At 34.9% G+C, this 16,348-nt stretch overlaps 1 protein-coding gene across 7 annotated transcripts in view; it reads right to left on the bottom strand.

Annotated features, from left to right (window-relative positions):
* The window catches only part of LOC142974966 (G protein-activated inward rectifier potassium channel 3-like), a 35,363-nt gene that overhangs the window by 3,338 nt on the left and 15,677 nt on the right, over window positions 1–16,348 (bottom strand). For 2 of the 7 annotated variants that reach the window (XM_076117550.1, XM_076117554.1), the window contains exons 2-3: window positions 5,631–5,892; window positions 4,286–5,343 (exon numbers count right to left, since the gene is read on the bottom strand). In XM_076117550.1, coding sequence (XP_075973665.1) covers window positions 4,286–5,343; window positions 5,631–5,892 — 1,320 coding nt within the window. Of the gene's footprint in view, window positions 1–4,285; window positions 5,344–5,630; window positions 6,016–16,348 lie in introns of all 7 variants that reach the window. The other 5 variants (XM_076117551.1, XM_076117555.1, XM_076117549.1 and 2 more) reach the window with 3 other exon arrangements.

Below are 16,348 nucleotides of genomic sequence, written 5' to 3'. Positions count from 1 at the left end.
AATGACTACGTTTACCTAAATACATTATGTATAAAGATATAAAATGCAATTGGACAACATAAAATCTACACATACAGGTAGATACAGACGGCTAATACAAAAACAATGTTTACCTTTTTTGCAGAAACTAATGGACTGACTCTATTTAATGTGCGGTTATTCTTAGATCAGCTAGCCACAAAAGATGAGAATTATAAGAAATATCCCTAGATTATATTTGCAAACATATGTCAACATACTGATGACAAATAATGGATGGCAGCTTAAGAGTCGATGACACAAAAGGCAAATAATAAGTCATACGACAACTGCTTTAAACGTTAACGTTAAATGCAATACGACAATACAAATAACTTGAAAATATTCCATTTTAAAATAAAGAACACGATTAGAATAATGCTGGCCATTAAGATTATGACAGTTCAGAAGCGCAATTCTGTACAATCGGTACTGTCAAGTATCGAAAGTTTGACACAAAGAATGTACTGCCAAAATAGTTCCTACGACATCCGTTAGAGGCGCTGGTCAGACTTTCGTACAAAATTTTTCGATGACAAGCCGGTTGTCGGTAGTCGATAGTCGTAGAGAATCGAGCTACAGTTCAAATTGTAATTGTGACAGGCGACCGTTAAACCGATTGTTGTCTTAAACCATCGACAAAACAAATGTATCCTGTATCAAAAAGGGGGAAACAAATTGGCAAAATGGTACATCCTGCCGAGATTTGATAATTCCGACGGGCAATGACCATGATATAGGGACTGGTGAAGTTGAAGGAGAACTGCTTAAGGCCCGCTATAAATAAACAGTTGATCTGACAGAGGTGGGAACGGGAACCCTTTTCACAATGCGTGGTGCGTACATATTAGATACGCAATAATTTCATGAATAAATATATTAGATAATGTTACAACTGTTTAGTACAATATTTACGGTGACTAGAACATAATAGACATTGTTTACGATAAACACGATAAATAATTGGTGTAACGTGTAAAACGAATTATCCAATTTTTAACGTTATTGTTTGCAATTCCAACCCGAGTAGCTTTATTGGTGCCACTTCTCCCAACTCTGCGCTATTAGAATCAATAAGAGAAAAATTAGATCACTGTACCGCAATTCTTTACCACTATCGACTACCGACAACCGGCTAACTATCGCAAATTTTTGTCTGACAATTGGTGCAGCGGCTCTAGCGGGCGTTGTAGACACTATTTTCACCACATTTCCAGTACATTTTAAATGTCAAACTCTCGATACATGAAAGAACCGACCGAAAAGAATTGCGCTACTGAAAATTTCAAACATCTTAATATAAAACAAAATAGTCACGTGATACGTATCATATAAGTAAAACCTCCTTTTAAACAACATCGTTATTACTGATGACGTTGTAAAGCAAATTACAGGGAGGTAACATATTTAAAATTTTATTAGCGTTACGTTTATTTGTAAAGAACGTCAGTGATTTAGTTTAATGATACTAGGAACTGTTCACACGTTCGACGTGAACAGCTAACTTGAGATCTTTGCTGCTAATTAAAATAACTAGGTACTTGTTATAAATATGTTACTTTATATTGTATTGAGAGTACCTTATGTGTTATGATCTATTGAAAGGTAAAAGGCAAGTTTACGTAATAGTTTGTTTGTCATCGTATTTTTTTCTCCCTATTACTTTTCATGGCGAACTAATTTTCAATTTCAGTAGTACTTAGTTTTAATTGTTATTATTGTGAAGCAATAACTAGCACGTTTCAATAACTTTTGATCTCTGAATTAAAAATGTTACAGATTTAGTCATATTTTTCAGCTTAAGCTTATAAATACAGGCTTCGGTTAGCCTTTAATTCACTTTTATGACGATTTATCATTTCGCTCTGCGTATAATACTCTCTTTCAGTTAATACCTTCTCTATTTTTCAATAAACTCATAGTATAGTAAATACTATGTATAATAAATATGTAACGCAGATAGTATTTGAACATGTATCCATTGTGTGCAAGTATGTGACACGCTTCACAAGAGATCACGAGAATATGTTCTAACGAGTTATGAATAATAACTTTATCATAATGTTTATGCATGCTAACTACGTATCTGGGGGCACGGCAGTGCCCCCGCAAGTCGAGCAAAAAAAAGCGGCACGGCCGTACCATCTTTTCTCGAAGCAATTCAGGCCATTTTCGACCCCCTATAATTTCGTTGTGGATAAAACAAGAAGCCTGAATTTTTAGCGACTTATCAGTCATTGTATGAACACGGTATATTGAAAATTTCAGTCAATTTGAACCAGTACTTTAAGAATGACAACTTGTTAAAGTTTTGAATTTTGTCACTCACTGATTCACTGACTCACTGACTCACCGATCATCAAAAGTCTAAGGCATTTCTAGCAGACTTAGAAGCTTCAAATTTGGAATACAAATAGAATTTAGTATCTTAATCATGGGAAAATTTCAATATTTTCTAATTTCAGTCCAGTTTTCTAAATACACCAACTGCAAGAATAACTTTGTAATCTTATACATTTATATAGGATTACAAGGTTACATTTGCAGTTAATGAATTAATTATTACTGTAGTATAATAGAAAATAATAGGTGTACATAGGTACCTACTGTATGAGGCATAACTTAAGGGTGTTTAGCCTATGAAACTGAACAACATTTCAATAGGAAAATATGTCGAATTATGAAAAAAATAACCGTCTTTCCATACAAATTGGACTTATGTTCGCTTTACAAAAAGAAGTGAGATGCCATCAAAAACATCCTGTAAAAAACCTCAAGTCTCGCAGCGTAAAAAGTGGTGAGATCTATGTAATACCAAGTCGATTAATCTGTTTAGTCTCTACTGAAAGGACCTTCTGTCTTAAGTTATTACATAAGTTATTATCATGCCAATATTAAAAATATTTCACGTTTAAAACAAATAAATCGACTTGGTCATCGCATGAAAACACAAATTCGCCATTAAAATTTCAGGAGCATTAATTTCTTTAAGATACTCATCTCGATCATTATATTCGGAAGGACCCTAGTGAGGAATTCGGTTGCTGGCCCGTCGTGCTGTGCAGTGTGGTACATACTAATAATCAAATCATGCGATGGCCAGGTCGATTTATTTGTTTTAAACGTGAAATATTTTTAATATTGGCATGATAATAACTTATGTAATAACTTAAGACAGAAGGTCCTTTCAGTAGAGACTAAACAGATTAATCGACTTGGTATTACATAGATCTCACCACTTTTTACGCTGCGAGACTTGAGGTTTTTTACAGGATGTTTTTGATGGCATATAGGTATACCAACATCTATTACTTAGATATTCTGAAGACAACTTTTTTTCAAAACAGAATCAGTCAAAAAATATATATATCTCTGAAAAAGCAAAAAGCTTTACTTATGTTTAAATGTAATTAATATCGTATACTTTGGTTCAATTTAAAATATAGGTTTTACAATGTTGACATAAAATTTACCCTACCTTAATGAGAAATCGTCTCATGCATATGTAACTTACATTTAGTCCTAAATAACTAGATAAATAGTTGTCCAAATTGTCATTATCAGTCGTGAAACATGATCACAAATGACATTAATAAGAAAAATGAATGTTAATAATATAAGTTGAAAGAAAGAGAGTCCATTACCAATTAAATTAGTTAAAACATAAAAGAGGTCTTCGACTCAGAAAGGACACTGGAAAATCACTTAATAATGTTTATAATGTAGGTTAAAAAAACTGTAACATGCAATAAATCCCTTCAACCATCAATTAGACATTATCTGGCGAAGGAGCAAATAAGAGCCGCGTCTGTTGACCCTAGATAAATAATATTGCAACTGATATCTCACACAATAAGTGCCGCGTAACGGAAATATTGTAGTTCAAGAAACTTGCATGGTTATGCACAACTTATAGAATAGTTTATAAAATACAGTGCTTTTGGTACTTTCAAAAATGCCACTTTTAGGAATACATGTCTTTATTTTCTAATAGGAAGCTTATAATCTTCGGCGTTATATATTAGCCTTAAAGTGCTACACAAGCCTCGTTTATGTCCAACGGACTGCCTTCATTGAGATTCTCCATACAACAAATATACACATAAAGTCTTTTGTATTGTAAAATAACACTGACTTTATTTGTAATCACAAACATGTCATGGCACATAGATACACAGAAGCGTACATCAACGAACATTTGGCACATACATCCAACCACCGCGACCAGAACACCTATAGCCATATTTAAGTCGTAAAAAGAACTCACCGATCGATCTACGATCACCCTGACTGCCGTAGAACTCGTCCAACTCCTTCGCGGAACACAGTGGCGTGTCAACTTGCGACGTCTCGTCGAACTTGGAATAGTCCACCTCGTACCCTTGCCTCTCACGATTATACGTCACCAACGGGACAAACCTGTGTCCCCACATTATTTCACTAGTAGTATAACTCGAACGAGCTTGAGTCGTCTGGCCAGTAGATTCTATCGTTCCCTCCAAAATAACCACTATCTCGAACCTCTCCTGCAATACATCCGCAGCGGATACTCCATAGAACGGACTGTCAGCATTTATCTTATGAACCATCGTTATCGGCCAAATAAAGAATAAGTTACTGTCACATCCATCCGCATTTAGCTCCAGCTCCGTCTGGTAGTGGGACAGGACCTCCCCTTCCTTAGTCGTTCGAGATCGTATCAGCTGAGCTCTCACGCTAGCTCCTATAATGTGTGATTTCCTCAAGTCGCCCACTCTGAACATCAAACACAGCTCGCCGTCTCTCTGGCACACAACAGCATACTTAGAGAATAGAAGTGTTTGCGTCCTGTGTTTAGGTCGCGTCATCTTAGCAAACACTATGCCCACCATGAAGGCTTGAATCATAACACCGACAATACTTTGAAGACACATAATAAATATAGCTTCTGGGCATTCTTCTGTTGTCGTACGTGAACCGTAACCGATCGTGTGTTGTGTCTCAATACTGAATAGGAAGCACGACGTAAAATCATAAATGTTGAATACGCACGGCTTCCAGTTAGATGCTTCTTGCATAGGAGGTAGATGATCGATCTCTAAGTCACCGTGTGTGAATGCTATGAGCCACCAGATCAGTGCGAATCCAAGCCAGGACAAGATGAAGGAGAGCGTAAATACTAATAGTGTCCACCGCCATTGTGCATCCACGAGAGTCGTGAACATATCCTGCAGAAATCTCAGCCGCCGCTGCGAGATCTTTGACTTGAGAATGTTGCACTCTCCATTTTTGAGAATCGCTCGTCGCCTTGCCCTCCTAGTAGCTCCATGTCTGTGAGATCTGCTCCTAAAAACAAACACATGAACATTAGTACTATTATTTATATCCGCCTTGAATAATGCTAGTTATGTATCTATCCGGTACGGTCCTGGAAGTGTAAATGTCTAGTTCACGCATGCATCGGCTGGCGGCGCGACGCTTACGACCTTCATCAATGTTAATATGGGTAATATGCTAGCTCTAATGTAGAGAATAGGCTTTCTAATTAACATAAATGACTTCTAATAATCACGACATTAAACAAAAAGATGAACATTGTGGAGCGTATAGACGGACAAAAGCAGACACAGTACGGGATGGTATCTGTCGGAGACGGCACGGGGTGGCTTGCGTCGACGAACCTCTTGCTGCCTGTAGTGGGGTAGTAGACGCCAGGGGAGAGGTTGCCGTTCCCGGCGACGGGTTTCACTTTAAGCCACTCGTCGGGCAACAGCTGCGTCTCCTCGCGACAGGTGGGTGACTCCGGGTCGTGATGCATGGTGACTGGTGCGGCGTCGTGCGCTCGACTCACTCGCAGCGGACCGTCTGCGCCACCATCCCTCAGTGGGCAGCCTCCTGAAGCATCGCGCGCGATAATGTCTCGGTCACGACTGACTCTCTCGTACCCGCCCGGCACAACGACGCGCTAAACGTTGTATAATTGTATCGCGAGATTCTATATCGGAAATTATCAGCTCGCTACGGAAAACAAATTTTAGTTAGTGCCTGCGTTGACGTTATCTGAACTACAGGATGATACTGATACGAGATGTTCCGTGAGCGATAGCTCCGAATTATCAGATTTCAAATTAAAAAGTTATTTGTTTGTCTCCTGAAACGAGTCGCTTTGATAACTTTGGTATTCTGCTAAATTATCTCGCTGTTACCTTTTTATATAGTGTAGTATTTTATGGTATAAGATTACGAGATTATGATATAGAGTAATGAAATCTAAACAAACCACAAGCCACTGACGATTGTGATTAGCGCGGGTACTGTTGTGGGATGCGCAGGCGACGAGACAACTCAATGTTTAACATTAATAATTATTTATGTCCATTTGTTCGTTACTAGTGCATAGTTTACTTAGTCGCCAAGTAAGTTAATATTTTATTTCAATATTATTGAGTACGTATTTAAAGCAAACATAAGAAATCACGTAAATAACAATTACTTCAGAGCTAATGCTAAACAAATATTTTGTTTTCGTGAGACTTGAGACAAGCAGACTATTTAAGATATGACAGACATCCTACTCATCTTTTGAGAAATGATTGAAAAGATTAAGATAGTCCTCTATATTTTGATTTTAGACTCTTACTTATTTTAGGCAGGCATGACAATATATCAAAGTTCTTTTTCTTTTATCGATTGCATTCCAGAGGAGAGTCGCGTTTGTTTTTGTTTTGTTATAATTTCACCTATCTAAATGCGTGTTTTCTGTTTGTAAATATGACTAATCGATCAATAAAAAATATTATTCTGTAGAAAACGAAATCGATAAAAAATAATTAATCCCTTTATTACTATACCTATCATTAAAAAGCAACTAATGGCCAATTATCGCTGGAATAGTTGCGAATAATCATAAGTATTTCAAACCAAATTTTCGAAAACCTATCAATAATTTATCAACTTTTGCTTTTACTATATGTCAGGGTGAGAACATACTTGGTTTTGGTTGATCGTAGCGATTAACCGGTGGTACATCGTGCAGTTTTACACCAAAACTTGATTCACAATGAATAAATAAACATTGGACAATTCACCCACACTTTTATTTGACTCCAAACTAAGCAGAGAGTACTATGGTAACCAAATAACTGATAAACGTACGTATATACTTCTAAATACATACTTAACCACCAGGCTCAGAACAAAAACTCGTGCTCATCACCCAAAAATTTGTCCCGGGTGGGATTCGAATGTTATATAACTTTAAATAGGAACTTTTAAATATAACTTTAAAACAACGGAACTAACGAATCATAGAACGTCCTGTACATGTCCAAAATATGGCGTCCCCACCCCAGCTATTTCATTAAAATAGCTAATTTGACATGTGCGAATTGATACGCTAATGTGAATCTTTTACCAGTACTAATTTCATGTTCTCGATCGTTTTCCGAAGGTCGCACTGACGTATTACTATTAAAAGCTTGTTATTATTATGATTTTCAGAAGGTATTTGTGGTTACGTATGCTTTAATTGTAATAAATAGTATGTCGCGTAAGTCAAATATTATACAAATATGTGACGAAATTGACAAGCCTTTAAATTGTGGGTTTTTTATAAAATACTTGTTTACTTCAGCTATTTGTTATGATAGATTATCGACTATAATAATAATATCATAACAAATAACTTAGAATACATATCGTCAGGGATATCTAGCTATTTGAGAATATCGTATATGAATTCGCATTCTATCTGATTGTATTCGAGGAAGTTAAAACTTTTTAATATCGCTTTTTTAAGGGCAATTGGGTTCATTTTCACGTAGAGAGTACTTGATTGTTATTAATTAATTTTTCATTGATAATAATTGACGCGTTTTATATATTTTACTATAAATTATCAATTACAATGATTAATATACTCGCTACTTTAAATTGGAAATTGGCTACATTTGTTATTTGCGGTATTATTCAATAATATAATATAATAATACACGGATTTGCACGGACCCCCGACGAGCATCTACGATATATATGTACGGGGATTTTTTCATACATTTCGGTTGCTACTACTTGCTATGACGATATCCACTATTGAGCGTAGGCCCGCAGTGAGTAATCTTTTCGTAGAATCTCTAAATCGTAACGGACGGATGAACTGATGATAAAGCGACAGTCTACGAAGCTACGAGTTGCTGTAGACGGGGCTCTACCATTTTTCAAAACATGATAAAAGCACTATACAATTCATATGTAGATATAATGTACCTATTATTTATTTAGTTTAAATTAATTACGAAGTGAAGTATCTATAAAAGGCAATAAAAAATGTTTCAAATATCATCATATCAAATAAAATATTTGCATAAGTAATCTGTTGACTGTCTCAGTAAAAATCTCACGAGTACACTTTATTGCAATAATTATAAAGCTTATTACCGCATATAAAGTTTGTATTTAATCTAGATTATAGTCAATGGATTAGTGCTCGTCACTAAACAATATTTTATGAAACACGTTTTGCATGATTGCATCACATTATTTAGATTTTCTCTCTTCTTCTGATTTTAGTTTGATCTCAGAGTTAGGGTGATACGTAGGAATTATTTTCGTAATCTTAAGATTAAGAACAGCTTTGCCCTAAAGTTGCAGTTGTAAATTCGTGAATAAAGTGCCATATAAAAAGCTTTCCTCTTAAAATCACGAAGATGAACTATACGCGCAGTTTGATGTAAATATGTTTTCTTTTTAGCTTTTATCCGTCACCTATCACGGTAGAAACATGGATTGACAAAAAACAACCCCCGCTAAAAAAAATCTCTGCATAAAAACGCTATATACTCGAAATAGCTTACTCCCACTAAGTACAATAATAATGGGAGTGACGTAACACACCCACCTAATACACACCATAAATAAATTAGCATAATCTAAATACTAATCTGTGCTCCATCAGTACCTCATTTACGTACATCGTGATTTTCAGTCGGACTAATTCACACCACGCCTTCGTGCAAACATACTGCGACACGACACTTATTGTGGTGCAAACATGCGACAAATTAGTCGTGATATCAAAATAAACACCTGGGCTAGGTGACATTTGATATGTTATGTTCCTTGTACCTAGTTGTTGTTGTCATGCCCCTCCTCCGAATTATTGATTAACGCCTTGTTAAAAATAGTACAATGACTGTCATGGCTGGTCATGAGATTGTCAGATACCTACCTATGTATTTACATATAAATATACTTAATATCAGTGTGTGAAATAGACCCACGTTTCGCCATTAAAAATGTTAAGATCCCATGTATAAGGGGGCAAGTCTTTTCCCATTTAATGGGCACGTTAGCTATATAAAAACTATGGGTATATGTTATAATATATCTTAGGAAGCTATTTTTATTTGAATTAGCATTAGAAGGAAAGCTCCACTGGACTTTAGATCTGCTGTGGGTTGTTATATGCACGAGTAAAGTTGTTTACTGCACGGTAGCATGGCTTTAGGCATTAGGTGAAGCGGAATAGATCTATATCAAGTTTTTATAACATGGAAGCTGATTATTTTTCTGGAATAACGCAGAGCCGTAATGTTTGCTCTTACAATTCTAAATACAAGAAATAGCAAGCAATGTACCAGAAAATTTATTAATTTCGGATATAGACGACATAGACGTTCAGATTCACTTACACTTACACTACAGGTTGTATTTATAGAATATTCGACACTTAGTAGACCACAATTGAAATCAAATATATTATTATCATATACATACCTACATACATATATCTAAAATCTATCATTTATATAAACTAAAATCCGTGCATATATTAATTACATACATGATTCGTTTTAAGACATACTGTTTTGCTAGTAAACGTATTTATTAGATTCTTTGCCTTTTTCACACACATAACAAGTGACGTGGAAGTGACAGAACACTGTATAGCTAATCAGAGCTTTATAAGCTGTTTACTAGTAAGACAGATAAAGTATTACCATTAAAAAAACAGTTCCCAGTTCCCATAATAGTTTGCGCACGCTTCTTATAGTCTCTTGGCACGCGCACCATTAAGTGTATGATTGTTTCCAGCTCTCGCGTGTAGACCCTAGTGTTCAGATTAGAAAATTGGTCTATCGAGCCCTCTCCTCGTGTAGTGTAGACTAATACAGTACTAACGAGTCGAACGAGCTAAATTTAGAATATGTAAAGTTAATGACGTATCCTACATTACTTTTTTTTTGTTGAAAGATAAACTTAATCAAAAAGTGTAATCTTTATTTTTCAGTATCATAATCATTAATCATAATATAATATAATAATATACCACAAATATTATAAATGTGAAAGTATTTTTCTTAATCACACCGAAATGACTTAAAGAATTTTCGTGTAATTCATAGGTAGTCTAATATAATCTGGGTTAAAACAAAATATACTTTTACCCCGGAAAATCTGGGTCCGGCCATTCCGCTCTCATTCCACGACGCCCTCGGCCAGGACGCTCTCGAATAGAAAAAAACTGTTGGTCCACCACGCTCTCGGCCAGGACGCTCTCACTTTTTATGTTTTTTGGTAGGACACTTGAGTAAGTACAGTTTAGAACAAAATTGTAAAGAAGTTTTAAGAGTGTGTAGTAAGTAATAAAATCCTACTACTATTATAAACGCGAAAGTTTGTAAGTATGGATGTATCGATGTTTGTTACTCTTTCTTCTTTAAGCTCTCCGTGTATCATAAAAAAGGGACAACGAATAGAAAGAGATAACCAACGTACAGTAGACTGGTTTGTATGTTATAATAAGGACTTAAGTATAAATAATTTTGTTTGATTGAATTTTGTCTTCGTTGATTAGGATTGTTATAAAAATGTTGTTATTATATTCAAATTCAAAAGATCTACTTTTGTCTTCGTTGATTAGGATTATTATAAACATATTGTTATTATATTTAAATTATCTTATTATATAAGAAGTCTATTTCAGGTTGAGATATATGACACAAGTTGATATCGCGTCATTCACAATAAAAACTGATTATTTTATACGAAGCAGTTTGATTTATAAGTTCAATCCCTTTCATAGATGCATGTAGTTAGTATTTCACAAATTACGAGGCGTATCCTCTTTTCTCCCTTACCGGGGACGATGGCACTTGATTTGTGTCAACTGGCCCGGTAAACATATCACGGGGCCAGTTAAAACTTATTTTCCCATATGGCCCGGCGCCGGGCCAAGTCATCGGGCCAGATGGGATACAGTCTTAATTTTAAGTAAAATGAAATTAGAAGCAATATATTCAAAATTAAATTAAATTAAAGAAAGCAATATATTCAAAATTAAATTAAATTAAAGAAACACTTTCGTTTTTAACAGTACTTGCTTCAGCATCCTATTAAAAAAAGGTTTATATAAAAAGTGAGAGCGTGCTGGCCGAGAGCGTGGTGGACCAACAGTTTTTTTCTATTCGAGAGCGTCCTGGCCGAGGGCGTCGTGGAATGAGAGCGTAATGGCCGGACCCGAAAATCTTTTCAGATGACGAAATCTCGACCAGAATTTAGTTAAGTCGAAAATCCGTTATGTTATATATTTTCTATGTTATAAACTTTACAGTTTCTCAAAATTTATTGAAAATAGTGTTTGCGATGCTAACAATGTTCTCGCGACTTCTAAGTAGGTATATCTTTGAATCACGACTTTTCATACCTATCTGGTATCACATACACTGCCGGTCAAAAGTTTGAGACCACTTGTAAGAATCTTCGTCACCAACAAATTATTTCAAAAGTACATATGGTAAAGACCTAATTTGAACATCTGTGTATTCTATTGTTATTAGAGAATTTCTAAGAACCTTTTCTTTATATATTTTTATCTTATCGTCCTAGAAAGGTCTATTGTTTCAAAACATCAATGAACGCCGCGCAACGACCAAATGGTAAATCATTGTAATTTTTTTATGAGCCGACCAAAACATTGAATATTTTGCTTTTGTTTCTTGTTAACTGGAATTTAGGATTATTTAAACGTTTTAAAACATATTTATTACCTGAGTTTTCATGAAGTTAATCTTTTTTTATCTCGTTTAGTCTGAGCTCATCCTTGTGATAGTAAAGACATCTTAAAATGGGAAAAGTGCGCGAAATTAGCAGTGAAACTCGTGCTGTCATAGTTGTTTTACACAACGAAGGCAAATCTGAACGTGAGATTGCCTCTCAACTTAAGTTATCGAAGACTTGTGTTCATAACGCAATAACCCGATACAAGGAGACTGGCACTAATCAAGATCGTCCGCGGTCAGGAAGGCCGAGAGCTACTACTTCTAGCGAGGATAATTTTATCGCCGTTACCAGCAAGCGGAATAGACGCCTAACAGCACCAGAAATCTGCGCTGAAGTGAATAAAACCCGATCCGAACCTGTGTCAGTGACTACAGTAAAAAGACGATTGAGAGATGCCAAGTTGTTTGGTCGCGTCGCTGTACGAAAACCACTACTAAGGCCACAAAACAAACGGAAACGGATGCAGTGGGCCCTTACCCATCGAGACTGGTCTGAAGAAGACTTTAAAAAAGTTCTTTGGACAGTTGAATCCAAATTTGAAATATTTGGATCAAAACGACGAGTTTTTGTTCGACGTAGCGCCGAGGAAAAGATGATGCCAGACTGTGTGGTGCCAACAGTCAAGCATGGAGGTGGTTCCATTATGGTCTGGGGATGTTTCTCGAGCCACGCAACCGGAGATTTGGTACGAGTCGACGGAATTATGAAAAAGGAGCAATATAAAGAAATACTAGAGCAAAATGCCGTTCCGTCTGGTTTGCGATTAATCGGCGATGGATTTATTTTCCAGCAGGATAACGATCCAAAGCACAGTTCAAAATTATTCAGGGGCTTTTTGGAACAAAAAGAGACAGAAGGGGTGTTAAAAAACATGGTGTGGCCTCCTCAGAGCCCGGATCTCAATCCAATTGAGCTTTTATGGGAAGAGCTGGACAGAAATGTCCACAATTGCTGTCCCTCCTCCAAAGAAGACATGTGGAAGGTGTTACAGGAGAGCTGGAATAATATTTCACCAGAGACAATAAATAAATTAATTGCTCGTATGCCGAGACTAGTGAAAAAAGTGATAAAGTGTAAAGGTGGATTTTTTGACGAAAAATCTGTTTAAGATATGAAGGGCATTTTTGATGTATACCATTGTCATTTCTCTACTGTTTTGTTTTATTTTAGAAGTATGTATATTAGTAAATAAGTATTTTAAATAATAATTAAATATTTTGTTTTATATTTTGAGTTTTATTCCATTTTCCTTCTTTTATGTAGGTGGTCTCAAACTTTTGACCGGCAGTGTATGTCAGGAAAAACCCTCAGCTTTGAAACAAATCATTTAATATTCACTTAATTACTTTTAAAGAGCTAATCATCGATCTGTTTATATAAAAAATAATAATCAGGTAATTAAATTTCACGCAATCACTCGATTTTTGCGTAGATAAATAAAACTAATGCGAAAACAGGAAAAATCGGTATTACAAATGAAGAAATACCTATATATTTGTTAATACATAATAGATGTGTTTGAAATGAACTAGGAGAGAGTTTTGGTTAGCCGTTGATTATAATCATGGGCTTATAGATTAGTACCTTAATGCCAACTAAGGCTTTAACTGCCCAACATCTAAGTTATACTTTCAAAATCGATGCAAATGTTTTCATAATAAAAGTTTTAATACTTTTGACAACTGAGAACATCGGATTTTTACTAAATAGAGACCATGCATTGTCTAGAGTTCCGTGATAGTCATTTAAAATACCCATTTATAAGAGCCTGAAGTTAAATACATTCGGCCCTAATATACTTTAATACACAAACACACTAGACAAAATGTAAACTATTCATGATCCTTATAGTTTTAAGTAATAACTATTAATAAAATAAATATTACATTTATATTTATTACGTAGACTGATGTCTGTATACCCACGGCTATCATAATAATCTGTATCTGTTAACTTAACAATATAATCTCATAAAGATTATATAAAACGCGCCGTTGTTATTTAATTTCACTTATTTGAACAGCTATCTGTGAAACGTCAGAAACGTGCGATGCAAATTTTAATCCTCATTCTTTGTTTAATAAGAATAAGATGTAATATCGTGAACAAAAGTTTATGAAATAGTTCTAAATCCTTGACGTAAGAAGAGATCTTTCACCTATGAATCTGTGTGTGTTACTTTAAAACAGAAAAAGATTTGACATCAAGCTTTCAAAATTATGATGCTATTCTATTCGTCTAGATATCTGCAGCAACTTATCTTAGTAACTCACTTCGTTTATATGCTGAATAGAATTTTTGAAATGAGTTTCCTAGCAAGGAGTCTTTAAGACTATTAAACTGTTTAATTTCGATAATGAACAAAATAAATTTGTATTTTAAAGTGAAAGCAAAACCCTACAAATCTCGTAACGAAAGTATCCGTTACCTGTAATACAACAAATACTATTAGCCGAATGTATGCAACTCCTTATCACCTTCTATAATGGCTTGTAAAACCTCAAAATAGTTAGTCTTACATAAACTACGTGGTTAAAAATATATTTATTGATGTAGACATGGTTCTTCTCAAACATCCTCTACGCAATAAATTCAGTGTTGATTCAATATAATGTTCATCTCTGCTAAGTGTAAACATCATAATTCACATTTACAAGACCACGACGAAGTTTAAATAATGATCAGCGAATTATACGTAATCTCTACACAATTAAAATGTAGTTTTTGAGATTATGACATCACAAAATTAATTATTATTGCTTTACTATTTTGGTAAGTGAAGACGTTTGAAAGATATTTTAAGACGTAAGTTCAAAGAGAACATGCGCTGATTATACTGTAGTTTTGACATACGACTGGTAGGATAGCAGAAAAAAAAATATTACCGCGTTTCTTTATGATGTTCCTGACTTTCTAAAGCTTTTCTGAGTCTCTACCATTGCTTTAACTAGACCATTCAGGCGTGCAAAATATGACAAAAATAATAAATGATTAGATGAATGTAGACAAAAAGGGCTTTGTCTTTAGCCTAAGTGCATCAAACATTCCTTACGTTTTTCCGCCGTCAATTGGTATCAGTTAGATTTATTCATGAATATATTATATATCTACCTAGAACGAGAAACCTCAAGTTAAATAAACTCTTCAAAACACTTTAAAAGTCATGTAGAGTCCCAGGAAGTCTTATGTCACTACATGTTTAGATCAACTCAAATAATAACCTCTTTGCTGTCGCCCACGAAAACCGGACCCGTCTATTTGTAGTCTAGTCAGTGTTAGTAATGTTTGTCTTGTTTTAAAGAACCATTTGAGATTATCTAGATGACATAGTTTCGGCATGTGACAAAAGAAAATTTGAAAAAGCAAATATTAGTATAACTTAGAAGTACCTACTTAAAGAATCGTAACAACTTTTAACTTTTAAGAACGATTCTTTTGTGTTTCTTATGATGATTTATAATAAGTGAAATGGATAGGAACAACTTATACCTACAAAATATTCTATCTAGAATAGTTTCACATCCTCAAAAGATAGACAGCTAAATAAACCATATGTAATGCCCGTTTTATATTGTGATCCCAGAAATAGATTTAATGAGATGATCGAGACGCTAAGAAACCCGGTAGGGCCAATAATCTGATCGAATCAAGTGTCAATTTTCGCTGATTGAACTAGTGTTGTCATGTGACAAGACGCTCGACAGTCTGACGTAGGGTCCTTAGTTAGTTCATAATAATATCGCAATGTTCTGTGATTTCTATACGTTTTTAAATAAAATCTTAATCTATCCACATATTCTATTCTTGATAGATATTTTAAACAATTTTTGGCAGAAAATGCAGTATAAACAAAAACGCAGTCAAAGAGAATAGTAATTGTAAAGATTAACTACAGTTTTATAACAAGAATTTTCTCGCAACACAAAATATCAGTTATCATTCCATTCCATTAAATGATAACTTAAAAAACTCGAGCTAAAAATATACCTACGTGTATTCATGGAAAGAATTCTAAATGTGATTAATCAAGATTATGTAGACGCGTATCAATGTTTGCGGATTTCGGCCGGGTTTAAAAGATTAACCTATTCCTAAAGGCTTCTAGCCGTCTAAGCATTATCTCTGGGCCTTGGACAGGCGTGACGTGAAAGTTGACCAACTCTACATGGAAAGTAGAAGGTTTAAAGAGAATATTTGACGCGAAAAACTTTCCGTTAAACTGTGTTTTCGAGAGTCTAGGAACATGTAAGAAGTTACGAAAGAATAATAACAAAAATCTAATCAATTAATC

Source organism: Anticarsia gemmatalis, chromosome 8 (assembly GCF_050436995.1).
Source record: "Anticarsia gemmatalis isolate Benzon Research Colony breed Stoneville strain chromosome 8, ilAntGemm2 primary, whole genome shotgun sequence".
Taxonomy (NCBI): Eukaryota; Metazoa; Arthropoda; class Insecta; order Lepidoptera; family Erebidae; genus Anticarsia; species Anticarsia gemmatalis.
The sequence above is the reverse complement of the archived record's forward strand: the minus strand, read 5'-3'. Positions and strand labels throughout refer to the sequence as shown.